General features: G+C 39.4%; 1 protein-coding gene and 1 long non-coding RNA gene across 12 annotated transcripts in view; one reads left to right on the forward strand and one right to left on the reverse strand.

Annotated features, from left to right (window-relative positions):
- LOC147583569 (uncharacterized) overlaps positions 1-3543 on the reverse strand; it is a 36070-nt gene extending 32527 nt beyond the window's left edge. The window contains exon 1 of the long non-coding RNA XR_015248344.1: positions 3481-3543. This is a non-coding gene — a long non-coding RNA (uncharacterized LOC147583569). The remainder of the gene's footprint in view (positions 1-3480) is intronic.
- FHIT (fragile histidine triad diadenosine triphosphatase) overlaps positions 1-21743 on the forward strand; it is a 1412849-nt gene that overhangs the window by 1377826 nt on the left and 13280 nt on the right. For all 11 annotated transcript variants that reach the window (XM_086697744.1, XM_086697748.1, XM_086697743.1 and 8 more), the window contains one exon: positions 5997-6106. In XM_086697744.1, the coding sequence (XP_086553870.1) occupies positions 5997-6098 (102 nt within the window). In that variant the 3' untranslated portion in view covers positions 6099-6106. The remainder of the gene's footprint in view (positions 1-5996; positions 6107-21743) is intronic.

Genomic DNA, 21743 nt, shown 5'->3' on the forward strand with positions numbered 1-21743 from the left:
TACATTCTAGCTAGAGTCTGGATGGCTCCTCTCTTTCTGTTAGAGGTCATGCTGGTACCATAGTAAGGACATGCTAGTACTAAGACTTTTGATTAATCAGATTGAAAATGGAGTAACTTTCTCTTAGCAGGATTCAAAGCTGTTTGTGGCTTTGAATCATAGACTGGAGGCCATCTTCTGGGCCAATGAGATATCTTTCCCATCTTTGTTTTTTAATGTTTATTTATTTTTGAGAGATAGTGGCGGGGAGGGGCATAGAGAGCGGGAGATAGAGAATCTGAAGCAGTCTCCACACCGTCAGCGCAAAGCCCGATGCAGGTCTCGAACCCATGAACTATGAGATCATGACCTGAGCCAAAGTCAGATGCTCAACTGACTGAGCCACCCAGGCACCCCATGTCTTCCCCATCTTTAAACAATGGAATGTTAAGGCTTCTCAAAATGGCAACTAAATTTCAGTTCTCTGACCACTCTGAGAGAAGGTCAGGCTTATGAGGAAAGCTAAGTCAGAACTCCTCAGGAAAGAGGGGTGCCAGCAGTTGAGGAAGCTAGCCATGGCATGAGTTGCAGTAGAGCTGGCATGCACCTCATGTGTTTGCTAAAGCCATTCCCACTGCCCAGAAATCACATGCTTTAAGCCCAGTGGAAATCCTGATTTTTTAAGTCAACCAAAGGCCCCACCTGGCAAGAATTACTCTCTTCCTCAGATATTCTGAGAACACTGTGATGGAACTTCTAGCCCAGTTCTTATACCAGACTGACTTATATTACATATGTATAAATCTGTCTGCCCTTTGAGGTGGTAAGACCCCAGGAGGCACAGATTGTGGCTTATAGATTTTGACAGTTCCCATAATGCCTAGAACAGTGCCTGGAATATATCATGTGCTCAACAAAGGCTTGTTGGCTATATTGAAAATAGAGGCAGAGAATTAGTTCTAAAAGAAAATTATGGATTTACTTCCGTGTTCATTGATATTATTTCCTTTTCAAGACTATATAAACACCTGTCTGAATAGAACCATCAACCCATAAGAAATAGTTTAAGCTTCCTGCTCTTTATGTTGTTTTAGAAAATAACAATGAAATATATTAACGTACTCTATAACAACACTCAAGTTTATATTCAGCACTTGCTTCTTTAAGAAGTGGTATTAAATCGTTTCCCCCCACCTTCCCCAGCCTTTGAAGACAACTTGGCATTTTATTACAGGTTAGTTCCAAATCCTGAAAAACATTTAAATTATTGTGAATCATTCTTCCTACTGTATTCCATTACAGAGCTATAAAAAAGTCAATAGCCAAGGCAGTTTGAGCATTACATCAGGGAATTGATCTTTACCTCACATACCTTGTGATAGCATGCTCAATGCCCAGGAAGGAGCAGAATGTCAAAATTGACACATATCACTACTTCAGTCAGAAATCCTGTTAACACTACCTTCTCCAAAATCATTTCAGGCAGATAAAGTGAAATGACTGCAGATACATTTTTTTTAATCTCTTTTCAAACTTATATGGAAATAGAATGCTCTTCCAAGAGCCATCACAGACTTCACTCTGTTGAGTGAATAAAGATTTTTTGGCTCAAATTTTTTTGCAAACTTTCTAACTCTGGTGAGCACTTTCCCCTAAAGAACCAAGTGCCTGTGAAAACAGTGTCAACTGTTCAACAGTTTCACTGTTGCCTAGAGAGGAGGTAAGGAATGTGCTGTGGTGTTGAGCACTGTCATGGCCATTTAACTTGTGTGATATGATTACCAGGAGGAAAGACGGAGCACTGCAGTGCATTGAACCCCAGACGCAGTCAACAGGAAGAAGCACCGTTCCTTCATGTACGACTAACAAAGAAAAACACTGCCAATTAAATTATGACACACCGTCGATTGTGGAGCACACTTTGATTTCAGAGATGTGAAAATGTGGAAAAGTGTGCACCTGAGAACAACTGAGCTGTGGGGTTTAAAGAGTACTCTTCATTTCATCCAATACTAAGCCTTAGAGTGAACAAAATGCTAGCTTTGATTTTGGTCTTCCTTTGGACAGCCTGTGTCTTTTCCTGGATTCATAGCAAGGCAGGTGTGGGAACAACCCAAATGTGAGCCAAACACTTTCAGTGTTTAGGTTTTTCTTTTTCAAAGGGGGTCCCCCAGGCTGAGTTACCAGATAAAATATAAGGAGAAGCCCAGTTAAGTTTGAATTTTAGATAAATAAGTAATACTTTTTAGTAAGAATATGTCCCAAATATCACATGAGATGTACAGGACACTCAGTTAATTTGATTTAGTATTTTTATTTGCTAACTCTGGCAGCCCTGATTTCAGGGTAATTTTGACTGCATTTGATCATTACCACATCTTTTATTCTAAGACCTTGACCTTGACCTGTGAGGAGCCTCCATTGATACCTTTTTTACTCTTAACAACCTGGAGAGTTAGGGATTATTATAGGTCATTTTAAACCTGCAGGAGCTAAATTTTCTCCTCAGACTTCAGTGCCTCACTAGAGTCGTTGGTTTGGGCCATACGAATTCTGACCATAGCTCTTAATCCTTTTAGTGTATTTACGGTCCAAAAAGACACACGTCATTGGGGAACCATGAAGACAGGAAAGGCAAGTTTACTCCTGGACAAAACCTCTATGTCCCCACTGTGATGGGGATGGTGTATCCAGCCTGATAGTAGTAATAATAGCAGCAGCAAACACTAAGTACCACTTATTACTACTAAGTGCCAAGTACATCTACTCAAAACTCTTACTGCTCCCTTTTTACGGTGGGGGGAAACTTAGGCACAAAGAGGTTAAGGAGCTTGCCCTCTCATTGTCAAAGTCTGAGCCTAACCTTATCTTCTTGGAGAGATGTTGCTAGATGTTCCTTAGATAAGCCCTTCTCCCCCGTCACTCTGTATCATAGCACTCTGTTTCTTTACCAAGCTGAAACTCAAAAGCCTTTCAAAGCAGGTCAGGCCCTCCCAGCAGCAGCCCTCCCATTTGGAAATGCCTCCTCCTTATTTGTAACAAATCATTTGGTGCCTATTCTCCCTACCTGGGTACCCTTCATATGGGCAGCAAAAGGGTCTGTTCCATTTGTAAATCCCCGCCCCCCCACCATTTATAATTAACCATTTGGTGCCTATTCTGAGTATCCCATAATGACAATAAATGGGTCTGTTTCAGTGTTCTAGTGCCAGGGCCAGCCCTTAGCATTGTGGGGACAGAATAAATACCATGTGCATTAGTAAGCAGTCAGTGCCTTTCCCTGTGGACAGCCTAAATTAATCTGGAAGGTTCATTTGAAGTTCTCCCCTCCCCCAATAAAGCTTCCTTCTGGCATGTAGTGCCTTCTGCATAAACCACTGTTTGAGGTCACTAGAGCTTACCTCTGCCAGCCTGCAATGGCTTGCAGCAGCCAGGTTCCTGGGTTGCCTCAGGAAGGAAGAAGTGTACCCCAAACTACACCACATTTAATTTCTAAGTCACCTGGGTGCCTCTTTGAAGACGCAGGTCTTGCTCATCAGGATCATTCCTGGACTCCCTATTTCTGTAGAGAAGAAAAGCAGTTGTAAAACAGGGTTTGCAAACAACAGCCTCTCTTCTATTGACAGGGTGACAAGCAATGGTCTTAAAGGGAAATGTATTATTTCTCTATGTGCATGGGCTCTATCTATACACATACACATTTCTCCCAAATGCCTTGCTTCTCAAGGAGTAAGTGCACCTCAGAATTAACTGAGAACTTTGAAAAAGTCCCCAAACCCAGGCTGTCCCCAAACAAATTAAATCAGAATCCCTGGGTGGACCCAGGCAATAGTGTTTTTTAAAGTTCCCCAGGTGAATCCAGTGGGCAGCCAGCACTACTGTTCTAAAGAAAGCCACATTTTTCCATCTGGGGCTTTTAGGAGGGAAACCTCTAAGTTTGAAAAACCATATACAGCAGAGCTTTGCAAATATGATTAGTTTTTGTTTTATTTATTTCTCTACCTCACATAAACAACTTCGAAGTGTGGGCACAACGTTGCCATCTGTAAGGCATATGACAATAACAGACGGTCTCCTAATAACCAGGGAGGCATTAACGTTCACAGGCTCTAAATTATTTGGATTCATCTGGTATGATCTGTGGTGATGAAGCCACTTAATGCTGGGTTTCTGTGTCTTTTCAATGGCAGCACCAGAAGTGGGAAGGCCATATTTTCTGGGCTGTATATATTGTTCTTTGTCATCCTATTGAATTGTTACAAGATGGATTTATAACAGACCTAAAGCTAGTATCAAAATGAAAATTAGTTCTTGAGTAGAAAAATAGCAATCCTGTTTGACTCGCCTGTAGCGATGGTGTTCTATCTGCCTCTGCGAGGAGGGAAATGACTTCTTAATGTGGTTTTCTTCCACTAAGGAGAATTAAATCTATGTGGCAAAATGTAAAACCAGAGTGCTGGCAGCCAAATTCTGAACAGAAGATCCATGACCCTCATCAACATATTTGTGGCCCAGTTATATGCTAATGAACCTCATTTAGACTGAAACTTACCCCAAGTGGAAATATAGCTCAGCTGGAGAGCCTGGGTATCATTCCTTTGTGTGCCAAAGTTTGCTCAGAAATACTGGGGAAATTTCTCCATCTGCTCCAAGGGGCCACATTGGGGGGAATGGGGTCTCTCTCAGATTTACAGTGATTTTGGCCCAAGATAGCAAACTCCACTATGTTAGTGGAGAGACTTTTTGCTGAGGCAGCAAGATGCTTTTCAAAGGACTGCCTTTTGGCTGGGGAGGGGACTGCGCCTGGTGGGTGGAACTGGCCACTCAGGTGGCAGGCAGCTCCTCTAGGATAGATAAAAAGGCAAACATTGTTGGGAATAACTCAGCCACTGCCTAGCTGGCTGATCTTTGACAAGCAAATGAACTTCCTCAGAGCTCAATTTCTTCCTTGGTAAAGATGGAGCTAGGCGGTGCCTGCCTTGTGTAGGGATTATGGTACAGATTAAATGAAATGGTGCAGGATGAAATAATATACATCAAAGAAACTACCAGTTCATATCATAAATACTGGCCATCATTGGTACTGTTAAAACATTTACCTCAATCTCTTCAAACGACTTACAAAATACTACACTGCACATCCTGTGAATTTATACCTTCAGCATTTTACAATGGATAAAGCCACACACAGGAATAACAAATTTAGTTAATAAAACTGAACTGCAATAGGAGATTAAGGGGGAAAATTGAGCTCTTCTAATGAAGAGCTCTGAGAACATCCTCTCTCTGGTAGAATGGAAATTTTATTTACTCTATATGCAAATCTGAGACATATACAAGATGTTTTTAAAAATAAATATGCGTATTTGAAGAGGATTTTTAAATGATTTAATTGACTTAGATCGATTGTTAATTTCTTGATGTTTTCTAATTTTTTTTAACTGTTTGCCTGCTAAAGCCTCTTTTAATGGATATGCTCTTATTTCTTACTCAGTACTCATGGCTCTTGTACTGTTATCATAGATTTGCTTGGGCTATTTTGCTTCACTGAACAAAACTGCTCCGAGCTCATAAGAGAGACTAAGCCAAAGAGAATAGTAGGGAAGCCATAGGCCACTTTAGGAGAATGATCATGGGTAGGTGTAAAACAGTTTCTTCATTGAATGGTGAGTAAAATACATGAATGATGCCAGCCAAGCATAAGATCAGAGAGTACTGGGGATTACTGTAAATGGGAGGAAGCTCTCCAGTCTGTGACCTCCCACTTACAGCCTCCAGCAGACAAGACAAGGCATCGAACAGGCCACAGCATAGCCTGATCTGGTTATCACCAAAGCTGGAAATGTGGACAGTTACATGACACCTCCCCATTTTCAAATTTTGGCAACCAATACAATTAAAGGACATACACCTTTCAGCCTCTGATTTGCAAATTCTGTTTAGCCATCCGCACAACACTTGTTCAAAGATCCCAAGGACCCATTATTAATAAGCCTATTCCATTGTTTTCTCCAAAGCTCCAGAAACATGACAAAGAGGAAGAGGACTCCCCAACCTTGTGGAGATCTGAGGAGGAAATGGCATCAGAAGCTGCAGCACTAAGGGTCTACTTTCAGTGACTTTGCAGGTAAAGACTGTGCCTTCATCATCACTCACAGCTTCCATGGGGCCTTGGAAGGAGACTCCCTGCCCAGGATGGGGACACATAAAAATAGGTACAGAGGAATTCAAAAGATATAAAAGCCTGAGCAGAAAAAACCCTGACCCTTGAGGCAGGGATTCCTACCTCTGGGTTTCCTCTTGCTCCCTGCCTCCATGTCACCTTCTACATAACTATCAGCTCACTTCCTTCCAGCCACCTTCCCCTAGCCCACCTGGGTCACCATCCTGCCCTTCTCCAGTTCAATCCTGCCAGGCAGCCCAAAATCTTTTGTAATGCATACCTGATCCTTTAAAAAGTTAATACCCACTGAGAGCTCTAGTCTCAGATTTCTACATAGGCTGGAAGGGGCTTGTGAGCCAGCTGACTCACTATCTTCTGACCAGATCAGTCTTTCTTCCACTTGGGCCTCTTCTCTTCAGCTGCTATTTGGTAAATTGCTTTTGTAAATTCCCTTTAGTTTTGGCTGCTGGGAAGCTCAAGGCCACAGGGAAAGGGCAGACATGATAGAATTATCTCTTTGCATTAATGATGTTGAACTGTTGAGAGATGACAGATTTAAGATTCTGGTGGAAAGCTGTAGCCAGTTTCCTTTTTTAAAATGCATATCTGCACCAAATATTTATAGAATATCCAGGAGCTTATGGATCTTCTGAAATGTACTAATAAATGGGGTTGCCATGAAATATTGGGGCATCCCTAGACTAAAAAATACCACCTATATTTTATCTGTCAACCCTGTTAAAAACAAAACAAAACAAACAAAACTCCTTCCATGGTCCTCAGATAAAGTGTCTCTCTCCTAAATAGTTCTTTTCCTTTTGGGAATTGTCTGCTTCATCTGGTCTTGTGTTTATACTATAAGCTGTTGAAGTAGATCAGACACAAATTAAAAACACAATTAGTGAATACTGGTAGCAACAGGATTATATAAAATTATATCCACTGCTTAGTGGTCATGATTTTTAGGTAGAAAACATGTTCATTGTATTCCATTTTCCCTTTGAAATAGGAGTCTTTTATAGTTAGTTTTTAGTATTTGTGCATTTCTTGGGCATTCTTTCCTCTGCCTCCTTTTTAAAGTATTCCAATTACTTGAAGACCAAGTATCAACTAGGTCTCCCCCATTATTGTTCATGCATGTCCTAGTGCTCAGGCACTTGCATTCTAGAACACTTACTTCATTGGAGAATGAAACTGGAGAATGTCACTGGCTTGTCAGCTGCATTCCATTCAATTGCCTGAAGGGATATAGTGTAGTGCTAGCAAAAGCTGTCTTTGATCATTTATTTCTAAACTTTTCTACTGTTCACCTTCTCATTTCTTCCTTCCTTCCTTCCTCTGGATCAAGCCAGTCTACCTAAGAACACAGACCCATAGGCATGGCTGCAGATCTCCTTCTGTTCCTCTTCTGAAAGCCAGTGTGTCATTGTGGGATGTCCCATTCAAATGGGGTTGCTGTTCTTCAGACTCAACTTACTAAGCTGATCTTTTCTTTTTTTCTTCCAGTTTCTTATGTAATAGGGACTTCCAGATCAAGGCAAGAAAGCTCTAGACTTTTCCTGAGGCTTGCTGAATTGTAGGACTCTGTGTTAGAATGCATTTTCTAGACATTTTAAGAGGATTTAAACTTACTACCCAAGTTTCCTGTATGCTTTGCTTCACCAGTTTTTGCTTCTGTCATGCCTTGAGGCCTAACATCTCCTGTCTTCTGGGTGAATCAACTTGCCTTGGAAGTCTTGCCAGAAAGACATTCATCCCAGCTTGCTGTACAAACTATTGCCACAATGCCTGTGGGTTTTTTAAATTAATTAGCATTAATATCTCTCTTTAAAGGCCTTTGGTTACAGACCAAACAAATCACCTTCAGTTTTCTCAGCCATCAGAGGTAGGAACAGAGAAAAGGAGCGATGATGATGTGGGTTGCCAAATAGCTCAACTAGTAACTTGGAGGCTAGGGACTTAAGCATAGGGTCCTAAGATTTCACCAAGAGCACCATCATCTCCTGCAATATAAAGGGATAATATATATTTCCCCTTAGAGGCAAAGGTTTGATACCCACTCTCCTTCCTTTTCAAAATGCATCTGCATACCAAATGTTTATGTAATGTTAAGGGATTCATAGAACTTCTGAAACTTCATTAATAAATAGGGCTGTCATGCAATATTTGAATATACCTAGACCTAAAAAAATTATTCATTGTTTATGTGAAATTCAGATAAGCTTGACCTCTCCAAGGTTTCTCCATTACACCCTCAGCAGCAAGTCGGTCTTAGGCAGAGCCAGTATGAAGACACTCATGTTGCTTACCTGGGAAGACTGCACAATTCACAACACGCACAAAGGCAGGTAGGCTAGGGTTCAGCCCTGGAAAGGATAATAGTAGCCAACATTTCCAAGTTTGTAAGATACAGGTTCTATTATCCCATCTTGCAGATAATAAGAAAACTGAATCTCAATGATGTTAAGTGTTATTACAAGGTAAATAGTTCCAAGTGACAGAGTTGAGATAGAACCCAGACACTCAAACCCCAAAGACCATTCTCTTAGCCTCTGGACTGCCTATCTTGCTAAAAGAGCTCACTTTCCCAGCCAACACAGCCCCTGCATTCCAACTCTCCTTGCTTGCAAGTTTTTCCAGACTGAACTAATTCTTATCTAGGCACCTGTCCTCTTCACTTCACCATGTGACCAAGTACCTAAGTAATATGACCTTGGGCAAATACAGTGTTTCCCAAATCTCTCTCATTCCTATGTCATCATGCCTCTCTCTCTTTCTTTCTCTCTCTCTCTGTACCAGGGTATTGTTTACTCATTATTTACCTGATTCACTTTTAAACGTTCTATGTTAACGTCAATGAAAAACAAGTATTATTTGCAATTAGAAATTAAGCATAAAAATAAATATGAAAGAAAAACAATGCTGATGAATTCCAGCTTGGCATAGTTGCTTGCCTATAGACATTGGGAGTGAGATTCATTCTCTCTTTGCTAAAAAGAGAGGCTAGCCATTGTTACAGAGGCATTCCATTCCAGAACTGAACAAAGACTCTCTATTTGACTTATTTAAAAGGATTAAAAGGGAATAATTTATTAATAGTGAGATTCAGTGAAGATCATCTAAAATTATCATAAACAGACAAATGATACCTGTCTTTGGAAGACAGCAATGGAGGTCAGAATTCAAACCCAGAGCAAGCTGACTCCAGACCTGTAGCAATCCCCCTAAGTTAGTGCTCCCCATGTCTCTCACCAGGTATGTGGAGAAGATAAGGCACCTGGGGGGAACCAGAGTCAGCTTCCCTAGGGATAAGAGCCCAGTCTCTTGTACTTGGCTGGAGGACACTGGGCAGCAAGCCCCACATCATGCCCTACTGCTCCTGACAGGCATGCTTAGTCTCTAGGCTGATGGGATCTATCTGAAATCACTGCTTCTCCTGGGAGACCAACTCCTAGGGCTTGGCCTCCACACTGTGTTTGCCATTAGTCTATCTTAAAAACCGGTGTGCAAACCTGTACCCAGAGATGCCCAATATGGGGAAGGGACTATAATAGACAAAAACAACAACAACAACAACAAAACCAGAAAAACTACTCTCTCCTGAATGTTTGGTGTGGAAATACTAGCAACCTCTCAGTAAGTAGAAACCCCTGTTTTGTATCTTCTTTACGTATAAACCCCCATTAATCCCCAAGCATGACAAGACTGCCATAGGACCACAGAGATAAACATCCTCAAACTATGAACTCTTTACTCAGCCTCTTGAAGCCATCAGGGCATCAACATTCTCTTAGATGTATAGAATTCTCTTGATCTTCCCATGTAATCCTGCAGGATGTTTTGGTGTTTTGACTACTCTCTGTATCCTTTTCCTAGCAGAAAATGACTTTAAATTGCAATTTCTTAAGCAATAGTGAAAAACAGACATTGCCTTCATCAGGCACGGCAGAGACAAGAGCCCAAGTGTTGCTGAATGAAGCTCCTCCACCTGACAGATCCCTGATGAGGGTGGGAATCCCTTGGTTCTAGGAATTCAACACCTGCCTTCTGCTTAGGTGAATTTGTGCAGTGGCTCCCCACATACTGGGCTGAGTTCCGAGATGGGGCTTTGTGATGGCTCTTTTGGTCTGTGTTCTGAATCACATCAGATTACAGTGCATCCATATCCCTTATCTAACTGCATCTTTCCTGGAACATAATAATTCTTTACATAGGTGTTTCATACCTGGGTGTGCTGCCTTTATACACCCGTGTTGAGCTTCCTACTTAATTGTAAAGCAATGCCATGTGTCCTAGTGAGGGAAGGCTCCCACCCCATGTTAGAACTGAGTGGGCTAGTTGCTTGTAAAGTCTGCAAGCATCACCCTAACTCTGATAGGAAGAGCAGAGAAGGTTTCCACACCCTGTTGTGTCAGCAGAGTTCATTTGTAATTCATCAAACTCTCCTCTGTGCATGCCGTTATTTTATAGATAATTGGTTGCCTCTCATTACTCATAACAGAGCCATGCAATTTCAAAGCAACTGAGTCAGCCCAAAACAGCATTATTAGTAGTTACAGATATACTGTCGAGGCAAAATTTTGACACTGGCATTTTTGAAAAATCACCATAATTCCAGCCACTGGACCACACTTATATCATAATCATGGACAGTCGAGGTGGACGAGAAAGGACAGGTTTGCTTATTTAGCACCTGTTCTGGTCACTGAATCGTGCCTTTTAAAACATACCCCACCAGTTTGGACAAATTCTCATCCTTCTCAGAGAGGGTCTGCTCTCAGCCTAGCAGCCTCTGATGAGAAAGGCCAGAAAGTCGATCATAGTATTCTCATGTTTTCTCAGGAGAGAGGAGGGTTTTAATGTCAGCTCCTTGGCAGTTCAATCCTAAACCTACCAGGCAATCCCCATGTGGAGGTATGATTAGGACCGATGAATGTGTTTACCAACACTCATTGCCAAATTAATACAATCAAAATTTTTCTTTACCATGGAAGTACAAGAGAAGATTCTTTAAGGCTAATGACACTTTAGTATATTCAAAGCTCTTTATAAAAAAGTCATCATTTTAAACACAGCTGGAAAAGAGATTTTAGTTTGGTTTTTCTTCTTCTGCACTTCATGTTTCTAGAGGATTGTGCTGCCTCTCCTCTTATTCTGTGAAGACTACCTTTATAGAACCAGATTTCAGTAGTAAGGAATTAAAGACTATGTTTTGGATTAAATATAAATCAAGTCACTATGGTCAAAATAGTGAATGAGAAACCATAGATTTATAGCAATTGTAGAAATAATCAAACCTGATGTCCTATTAAGTGGTTTATTTTGCCACAGCCCAAAAAGATGACCATCTAGTTATACTTGAAAAACTTCCCTTTATACAAATTCTGAGACAGTCTATACCCCATGGCTTCAAAATGGGTTTTAGCTTTAGATTATTTTTGTAATATTTTACCAAGATCCAGCTGTCTCTTACATGTGGCCAATAGTTCAGGCAAAATATTTCTATAGGCCATTGATGACTAAAGTATCTACAGAACTCTTCCACTGAGATTTAGTTCAAGTGATAGTAAAAATGACTCATGTCCCATGGTTAATTGTTAACTCTCATGAATCCTTGAATGACATGAACCCTCAGCACAGAGTTCTTTTCAGAAAAGTGTAATCCAAATGCCAACAATAACTTTGCTTTAGTTGCATCTTGGAAAATAATAGAACAAAGCCCATCATCATCACCATCCCCAGGATCCACATCTCCAGAAATGGATAATATATCACACATCAATATGCATACTCTTGCAAAAACTTTCCAAAAAATTTTACCGACTCCCAAGACTTGTTTTTTTTTTTTTTTCCTTTCAATGCTTGATTCTCTTTACTCTATGTGGTGTTCTCTTTTCATTTTTCTCATTTTGTCTTTGTCTCTGCCAGAAAGGAGGAGGGTAGAAAAAGAATCTCCTAGAGGTTGTGGGAGGTTAATATGAAGGAAGGCTCTAAACATTCATATTAGTAATCTTCAACCTATCATTTTGTCATAACTAATGTTTATACAGTTCATTCCATTCTTTCCCTAACATGTCCCTAAGCCACCTCTTACATAATAAGTCCTCCATTATTTTGACATTCCAGGCATCTATCAAGTTAAGTGCTCAACCAATGAGGGCACACTAGAAAAGGCAGTTCTAAATTGTGCTCCTTTTGGTGTTAACAGTTTTCCAAAAGACACTGCAGTATTTTTTTTTATTTTTTTAATGTTTCATTTATTTTTGAGAGCGACAGAGACAGAGAACAAACAGGGGAAGGGCAGAGAAAGAGGGAGACACAGAATCCAAGAAGCAGGCTCCAGGCTCAGAGCTGTCAGCACAGAGCCTGACGTGGAGCTCGAACTTGTGAACCACGAGATCATGATCTGGGCGGAAGTCGGATGCTTAACTGACTGAGCCACCCAGGTGCCCTAGTATGGTTTATTCCTTCTAACTTATCCTAAGTGATGAGCAATGGAGACTATATCTTCTTTATTAAAGTAAAATCCAAAAACAATGGAGGGAAGAAAGGAGAGGAGCTAAGGAAACAACATTTACAGAATTAAAATATCCCATTAGGCCCACTTGTCTCAATAGTGTTGGTAAAATTAGACCCTCAGCCCAATTCTCTGTAATGTGCCCCTTCTTTTTCCTCTTCCCTCATTTAATGGTAAATAAGGAAAGACAGTGCTATGGAAGCCATATTGGGAGCTCTCCTACACTTTCTCGGGGCCAGATCATTTAGGGGATAGATACCTGCCATCCATGCCATGCCCTTCCCAGACCCCAATGCACTGACCTATTACCATTTTGCAGCCCTGTCACTAGGCAAATCTTGTTTCCCCTACTAGAGCCTCCCATAAATAATTTGGAATCAAGAGAAAGTCAGGTGGCAGATAATGCGTTCCCCTCTAAAGAAAATGCTTGTCTGGAGCTTTACACAGAACTTTCTAAAATGTGCTTTGAAAAGAAAAGACTGGTAAGGTGAAAATTATGTCTCAGCCCCCCTACAAAAAAATTATATATATATATATATATATATATATATATATATATATATATATATATATTTAGTCACTTGTTCTATGCACTAGACATGTTCACCACCAAATCAAAGTATAAAAAGACAACTTTCAGTTTCCTAAGAATAATGTATGGATTGTCTGCCATTTTGTTTTTTACTGTCAATAGAAATGTCTTAAATAATTTAAGCTCACTCCCTAGGAACATAGTCACTAAACTTACTCTGTGGCCTTGGACACATCATTCTATTGTGCCTCACTTTTCCTGTATCCGAATTACTATTGTGGAAAGCACCTTAATTATATCCTAAGGTTTTTCTTAGAATAATGCAAAGTAATGTCTAGGAAATACACTAGCAAAAACAGCTCTAAATTGTGCTCATTCTAGATTTAATACTTCTCTGATGATACAAGAGACATTTCAGTATGTTCCGCTACCTCCAATTTATCACAAATGGTGAGCAGTGGAGACTATGAGTATCCATTACTTGTGCCAATATGTAGATTCATTATTTTCCCTGTGATTTCAATTATACTTTAAAGATGATAAATTATGGAAATGTTCAGGTAATGATAAATTAGTTTAAACAGTAATTAAAGAATACAACCTGTAGGGCAGGATATTTTCAGACCACCAAAAGAGAAAAGAAAAGGTATGACTTCTGCTTTTATTCCTACCATACAAAATAATTTGAATTAAATATCCCACAGTGTTCAACTAGGAAAAAATTGTATAGAATATACACAAACATCTGCTAAAAGGTAACAAAGCAGCAAGGGAATATAATAAGGTCAAGATCCAAGAGCAGCTAGAAATCCAGAGAGGAGCCTAGCATTTGGGGCTGCTTTTCTGCTGAGGGTATTTGTGTCTTGGAGAGGCAGATGGGGCTAAAACAATAAAACCTAGGTTTCCAATAGTAGAGCACTTTCTAAATCTCCATACCTGGGTGGGCATGCAAAAATCTGAGAAGGTGATACCGTTCAAAAAAGAGTGACCCAGGGGCGCCTGGGTGGCTCAGTCGTTTAGGTGGCTAACTTTGGCCCAGGTCATGATCTCATGGTCTTTGGGTTCGAGCCCCATTTTGGACTCTGTGCTGGAAGCTCAGGGCCTGGAGCCTGCTTCCAATTCTGTGTCTCCCTCTCTCTCTGCCCCTCTCCTGCTTGCTCTCTGTCTCTTTCTCAAATAATAAACATTTAAAAAAATTTGTTTTAATAAATAATTAAAAAAAAAAAGAGTGACCCAGATGTAAGCCAGGCCTGCTACCAGCGGCAGCACAATTTCAAATCATCTGGGCAATCAAGAAAGTTTCAGTCTTAGAAATGTGAAATCCCAACTTGCTAGTCTTATTAGGTTCCTGGCAGAAGCAAAGAAAAAAAAATCCCTGGAAGAAAATAATATCATCCAAGATTTTAAATCATGTCTACAAATTATTTTCTTCAAATGCCCAACACATGAATGTGCACACACATACCCCATAGCATATTTGGAGACGAGTCAATACAAATAGGATTAGAATCGTAGGATACCTAAAATCGGAATGATCAGAAGTAGTCATTAAAATAACTATGTTTAACTTGTTTCTAGAAAGGAAAGATTTTTAAAAACCTTTCCTGAGAGCTGGGATCTATAAGAAAATGAGATGATGTGAAAAAGAACCAAATAGAAATTCTAGAACACAAAAATACAATAACCCCAGGAATGAATTTAGCAGGAAGAGGAAAGTTACTAAATTCTTAAAGATGAGCCATATGAAAATATTCAGCATGAACCAGTAAGAGATGAAGGAAGAGTGGGAAAAAGGATAAGAAAGGTCAGAAGACATAAAATATGATGAGAAGGCCTCATAGATATGTATTCACCATTCCAAAACTTCCAGTGGAAGCTATAATTAAAGAGATAATAGCTGTGAATTTTTCAAAACTGGCAAAAGCCACCAATCCAAAATTCAAGAACACACCATACCCCGAGCAGGGGGTTTGGCATCCCCACCTAAGCTTATCATGATAAAACTGCAGAAGGACAAAGAGTGAGTTGTCAGGTTTAATAGTGGGGGTAGGGTAGGAAAACCTTACATTCAAAGGAGTAAAGGAAGAGACCAAAGGCAACAAGAACAAAAAAGAAAATGACAAGACCATGGAATCACATCTTTAAAGAGCTGAAAGAGGGGCGCCTGGGTGGCGCAGTCGGTTAAGCGTCCGACTTCAGCCAGGTCACGATCTCGCGGTCTGTGAGTTTGAGCCCCGCGTCAGGCTCTGGGCTGATGGCTCAGAGCCTGGAGCCTGTTTCTGATTCTGTGTCTCCCTCTCTCTCTGCCCCTCCCCCGTTCATGCTCTGTCTCTCTCTGTCCCAAAAACAAATAAACATTAAAAAAAATAATAATAATAAAAAATAAAGAGCTGAAAGAAAATAAGCATCAACCTAGATTTCTATAGCCAGTTAACACGTTCTTTTAGAATAAAAGTGAAATAAACACACTTTCTGACAAGGCTGAGAGAATTTGTCACTGGCTGACTCATCCAAAAGGAATTCTAAAGAAAAAGAAATCAATGGAAGTTAGAAACAATTTGAACTAAATGAAGAAAACTAAAAATGGTAGATGCAACTAAACGTGTTTATAAAGTAACTTACTTTAAATTATGACTGCTATGCATTTAATGGAAGGAAATAAAAGCTGAAAGTAATATGTTAAACATCTGAATATTGCAGTCATTAAAAAGGAAAAGAGCATATAACGAATAATTTTAGGCCAATAAATTTGAAAATTGGGGTTCAATTTGTAAATTTCTAGAAAAAATACATTTTACCCAAACTGACACAAAGTCAAAAAGTTAGTTGAGCGTGAACTTCAGTTCAGGTCATGATCTCACTCACGGTTCGTGAGTTCGAGCCCCATGTCAGGCTCTGTGCTGACAGCTCAGAGCCTGGAGCCTGCTTTGGATTCTGTGTCTCCCTCTGTCTCTCAAAAATAAAGAAATACTAAAAAAAAATTTTTAAACCAAAGTCCAACCTAAATTAGAACCCTTCTCACAATGACAGCATTAGACCCAGATAGCTTTACTGCTGAATTCTACTATGCAATTAAGAAACAAGAATCTGAATAAGATTATTATCATCTGTATGACTGTTGGAAAAATTCTGACAGAAAATAAAATGAAAGAGAAGGAAATTCTTGTGCCTCTCAATTTGTTGTAGGAATTGCCTTGCACATGAACATGACAAGAACATAACATAAAGGAAATCTCCAGACTAATGGCACATGGAAACACACATACCAAAGTCCTAAAATATATCAGAAAGGTAGACAGATGGTGTGTGTGTATGTGTGTGTGTGAGAGAGAGAGAGAGAGAGAGAGAGAGAGAGAGAGAGAGAGAGAGAGAATTCACAATCTATGAAAAGGATAATACATTATGACCAATGCAGTGTGCTTTTACATTAGACTTTCAAGCACTGTCTTTCACCAGACTAATAAAAGCTAGGTGAAAGGATGATCTCAGCAGATGCAGAAAAATATATTAATCACATTCAACATCCACCATAATAAATACACAAGTTCCAGGACACTAGAACTAGAGGGAATGTGTACTTCAGGATGAAACACTGTAAACTATTTATCTGAGATTGTAAATGAGAATATTCACTATGAGCCCTGTTTTTTTCACAATGTACTCAAGGTCCTAGGTAGTACAGTAAGGCAAGAACAATAAACAAAAGATAGAAGGATTATAAAGGAAGGAATAAAACTGTCATTATTTGTAGATAGTTTGATACATGCAGAAAACAGAAATGAATCTACTGAGAAACAACTATAATTAGTGATTAACCTTAACAAGACCTCTTAATATAAGATCAATATATCTAAGCTTTTTTATTTTTAATATGAAATTTATTGTCAAATTGGTTTCCATACAACACCCATGCTCATCCCAACAGGTGCCCTCCTCAATGCCCATCACTCACTTTCCCCTCCCCCCAACCCCCCATCCACCCTCAGTTTATTCTTAATATTTAAGAGTCTCTTATGGTTTGCCTCCTTCCCTCTCTGTAATTTTTCCCCCCTTCTCCTCCCCCCGGTCTTCTGTTGAGTTTCTCAGGATACAGATATGAGTGAAAACAATATGGTATCTGTCTTTCTCTACCTGACTTATTTCTTTTTTTTTCTTTTTTTCACATTTTGTTTATTTTTGAGAGAGAGAGAGAGAGAGCACAAGTAGGGGAAAGGCAGAGAGAGAGGGAGACACAGAATCCCAAGCAGACTCCAGGCACTGAGCTGTCAGCACAGAGCCCGATGTGGGGCTTGAACTCACAAACTGTGAGATCATGACCTGAGCCGAAGTCAGACCCTTAACCGGCTGAGCCACCCAGGCACCCCTCTGCCTGACTTATTTCACTTAGCATAACACTCACCAGTTCCATCCATGTTGCTACAAAAGGCCAGATTTCATTCTTTCTCATTGCCAAGTAGTATCCCATTGTATATATAAACCACAACTTTCTTTATCCATTTGTCATTTGATGAACATTTAGGCTCTTTCCACAATTTGGCTATTGTTGAAAGTGCTGCTATAAACATTGGGGTACAAGTGCCCCTATGCATCAGCACTCCTGTATCTCTTGGGTAAATTCCTAGCAGTGCTATTGCTGGGTCATAGGGTAGATCTATTTTTAATTTTTTGAGGAACCTCCACACTGTTTTCCAGAGCAGCTGCACCAGTGTGCATTCTCACCAGCAGTGCAAGAGGGTTCCCGTTTCTCCACATCCTTGCCAGCATCTATAGTCTCCTGATTTGTTCATTTTAGCCACTCTGACGGCCATGAGGTGTTATCTGAGTGTGGTGTTGATTTGTATTTCCCTGATAAGGAGTGACGTTGAGCATCCTTTCATGTGCCTGTTGGCCATCTGGATGTATTCTTTAGAGAAGTGTCTATTCATGTCTTCTGCCCATTTCTTCACTGGATTATTTGTTTTTTGGGTGTGGAGTTTGGTGAGTTCTTTATAGATTTTGGATACCAGCCCTTTGTCCAATATGTCATTTGCACATATCTTTTCCCCTTCCATCGGTTGCCTTTTAGTTTTGTTGATTGTTTCCTTTGCAGTGCAGAAGCTTTTAATCTTGATTAGGTCTCAATAGTTCATTTTTGCTTTTAATTCCCTTGCCTTTGGAGATGTGTCAAGTAAGAAATTGCTGCGGCTGAGGTCAGAGAGGTTTTTTCCTGTTTTCTCCTCTGGGGTTTTGATGGTTTCCTGTCTCACATTCAGGTCCTTCATCCATTTTGAGTTTATTTTTGTGAATAGTGTAAGAAAGTGGTCTAGTTTCATTCTTCTGCATGTTGCTGTCCAGTTCTCCCAGCACCATTTGTTAAAGAGACTGTCTTTTTTCCATTGTATATTCTTTCCTGCTTTGTCAAAGATTAGTTGGCCATACTTTTGTGGGTCCAATTCTGGAGTTTCTATTCTATTCCATTAGTCTATGTGTCTGCTTTTGTGCTAATACCATGCTGATTACAGCTTTGTAGTAGAGGCTAAAGTCTGGGATTGTGATGCCTCCCACTTTGGTTTTCTTCTTCAATATTACTTTGGCTATTTGGGGTCTTTTGTGGTTCCATACAAATTTTAGGATTGCTTGTTCTAGCTTTGAGAAGAATGCTGGTGCAATTTTGACTGGTATTGCATTGATATTCTTCCAATCCATGAACATGGAATGTTTTTCCATTTCTTTGTATCTTCTTCAATTTCCTTCATAAGCTTTCTATAGTTTTCAGTATACAGATCTTTTACATCTTTGGTTAGGTTTATTCCTAGGTATTTTATGATTCTTGGTGCAATTGTGAATGGGATCAGTTTCTTTGTCTTTCTGTTCCTTCATTGTTAGTGTATAAGAATGCAACTGATTTCTGTACATTGATTTTGTATCCTGAGACTTTGCTGAATTAGTGCATCAGTTCTAGCAGACTTTTGGTGGAGTCTATCGGGTTTTCCATGTATAGTATCATGTCATCTCCAAAAAGTTAAAGCTTGACTTCATCTTTGCCAATTGTGATGCCTTTGATTTCCTTTTGTTGTCTGATGCTAGAACTTCCAACACTATGTTAAATAACAGTGGTGAGAGTGGATATCCCTGTCGTATTCCTGATCTCAGGGGGGAAGTTCTTGGTTTTTCCCCATTAAGGATGATATTAGCTGTGGGCTTTTCATAAATGGCTCTTATGATGTTTAAGTATGTTCCTTCTATCCCGACTCTCTCAAGGGTTTTTATTAAGAAAGGATGTTGAATTTTGTCAAATGCTTTTTCTGCATCAATTGACTGACAGGATCATATGGTTCTTATCTTTTCCTTTATTAATGTGATGTATCACATTGATTGATTTGTGAATATTGAACCAGCCCTGCAGCCCAGGAATGAATCCCATTTGATCATGGTGAATAATTCTTTTTATATGCTGTTGAATCTGATTTGCTAGTATCTTGTTGAGAATTTTTACGTCCATATTCATCAGGGATATTGGCCTGTAGTTCTCTTTTTTTCTGGGTCTTTGTCTGGTTTGGGAATCAGAGTAATGCTGGCTTCATAGAATGAGTTCAGAAGTTTTCCTTCCCTTTCTATTTTTTGTAATAGCTTGAGAAGGATAGGTATTATCTCTACTTTAAGTGTCTGGTAGAATTCCCCAGGGAAGCCATCTGGTCCTGGACTCTTATTTGTTGGGAGATTTTTGATAACTGATTCAATTTCTTTGCTGGTTATGGGTCTGCTCAAATTTTGTATTTCTTCCTGTTTGAGTTTTGGAAGTGTGTGGGTGCTTAGGAATTTGTCCATTTCTTCCAGGTTGTCCAGTTTATTGGCATATAATTTTTCATAGTATTCCCTGATAATTGCTTGTATTTCTGAGAGATTGGTTGTAATAATTCCATTTTCATTCATGATTTTATCTATTTGGGTCATCTCCCTTTACTTTTTGAGAAGCCTGGCTAGAGGTTTATCAATTTTGTTTATTTTTTCAAAAAACCAACTCTTAGTTTCATTGATCTGCTCTAATGTTTTTTTAGATTCTATATTGTTTATTTCCACTCTGATCTTTATTATTCTTTTCTTCTGCTGGGTTTGGGGTGTCTTTGCTGTTCTGCTTCTATTTCCTTTAGGTATGCTGTTAGATTTTGTATTTGGGATTTTTCTTGTTTCTTGAGATAGGCCTGGATTGCAATGTATTTTCCTCTCAGGACTGCCTTTGCTGCATCCCAAAGCGTTTGGATTGTTGTATTTTCATTTTCATTTGTTTCCGTATATTTTTACATTTCTTCTCTAATTGCCTGGTTGACCCACTCATTCTTTAGTAGGATGTTCTTTAACCTCCATGCTTTTGGAGGTTTTCCAGACTTTTTCCTGTAGTTGATTTCAAGTTACATAGCATTGTGGTCTGAAAGTGTGCATGGTACAATCTCAATTCTTGTATACTTATGAAGGGCTGTTTTGTGACCCAGTATGTGATCTATCTTGGAGAATGTTCCATGTGCACTCAAGAAGAAAGTATATTCTGTTGCTTTGGGATGCAGAGTTCTAAATTTATTTGTCAAGTTCATCTGATCCAATTTATCATTCAGGGCCCTTGTTTCTTTATTCTCTGTCTAGATGTTCTATCCATTGCTATAAGTGGAGTATTAAAGTCTCCTGCAATCACCACATTCTTATCAATACTGTTGCTTATATTTGTGATTGTTTTATATACTTGGTGGCTACCGAATTCGATGCATAGACATTTATAATTGTTAGCTCTTCCTGATGGATAGACCCTGTAATTATTATATAATGCCCTTCTTCATCTCTTGTTACATCCTTTAATTTAAAGTCTAGTTTGTCCGATATAAGTATGGCTACTCCAGCTTTCTTTTGACTTCCAGTAGCATGATAGATAGTTCTCCATCCCCTCACTTTCAATCTGAAGGTGTCCTCAGGTCTAAAATGATAAAATGAGTCTCTTGTAGACAGCAAATAGATGGGTCTTGGTTTTTTTTTTTTTTTTTTTTTTTTTTTTTTTTATCCATTCTGATACCCTATGTCTTTTGGTTGGAGCATTTAGTCCATTAACATTCAGTGTCATTATTGAAAGATATGGGTTTAGAGTCATTGTGATGTCTGTAGGTTTCATGCTTGTAGTGATGTCTCTTGTATTTTGTGGTCTTTGCAACATTTCACTCACAGAATCCCCCTTAGGATCTCTTTTAGGGCTGGTTTAGTGGTGATGAATTCCTTCAGTTTATATTTGGGAAAACCTTTATCTATCCTTCTATTCTGAAAGATAGACTTGTTGGGTAGAGGATTCTTGGCTGCATATTTTTTTTGTTCATCACATTGAAGATTTACTGCCATTCCTTTCTGGCCTGCCAAGTTTCAATAGATAGGTCTGCTATTACCTTTATGTGTCTACCTTTGTATGTTAGGGCCCACTTATCCCTAGCTACTTTCAGAATTCTCTCTTTATCCTTGTATTTTGCCAGTTTCACTATGATATGTCGTGCTGAAGATCGATTCAAGTTATGTCTGAAAGGAGTTCTCTGTGCCTCTTG

This window comes from Puma concolor, chromosome A2 (genome assembly GCF_028749965.1).
Source record: "Puma concolor isolate L17-30 chromosome A2, mPumCon1.1.hap2, whole genome shotgun sequence".
Lineage (NCBI taxonomy): Eukaryota > Metazoa > Chordata > Mammalia > Carnivora > Felidae > Puma > Puma concolor.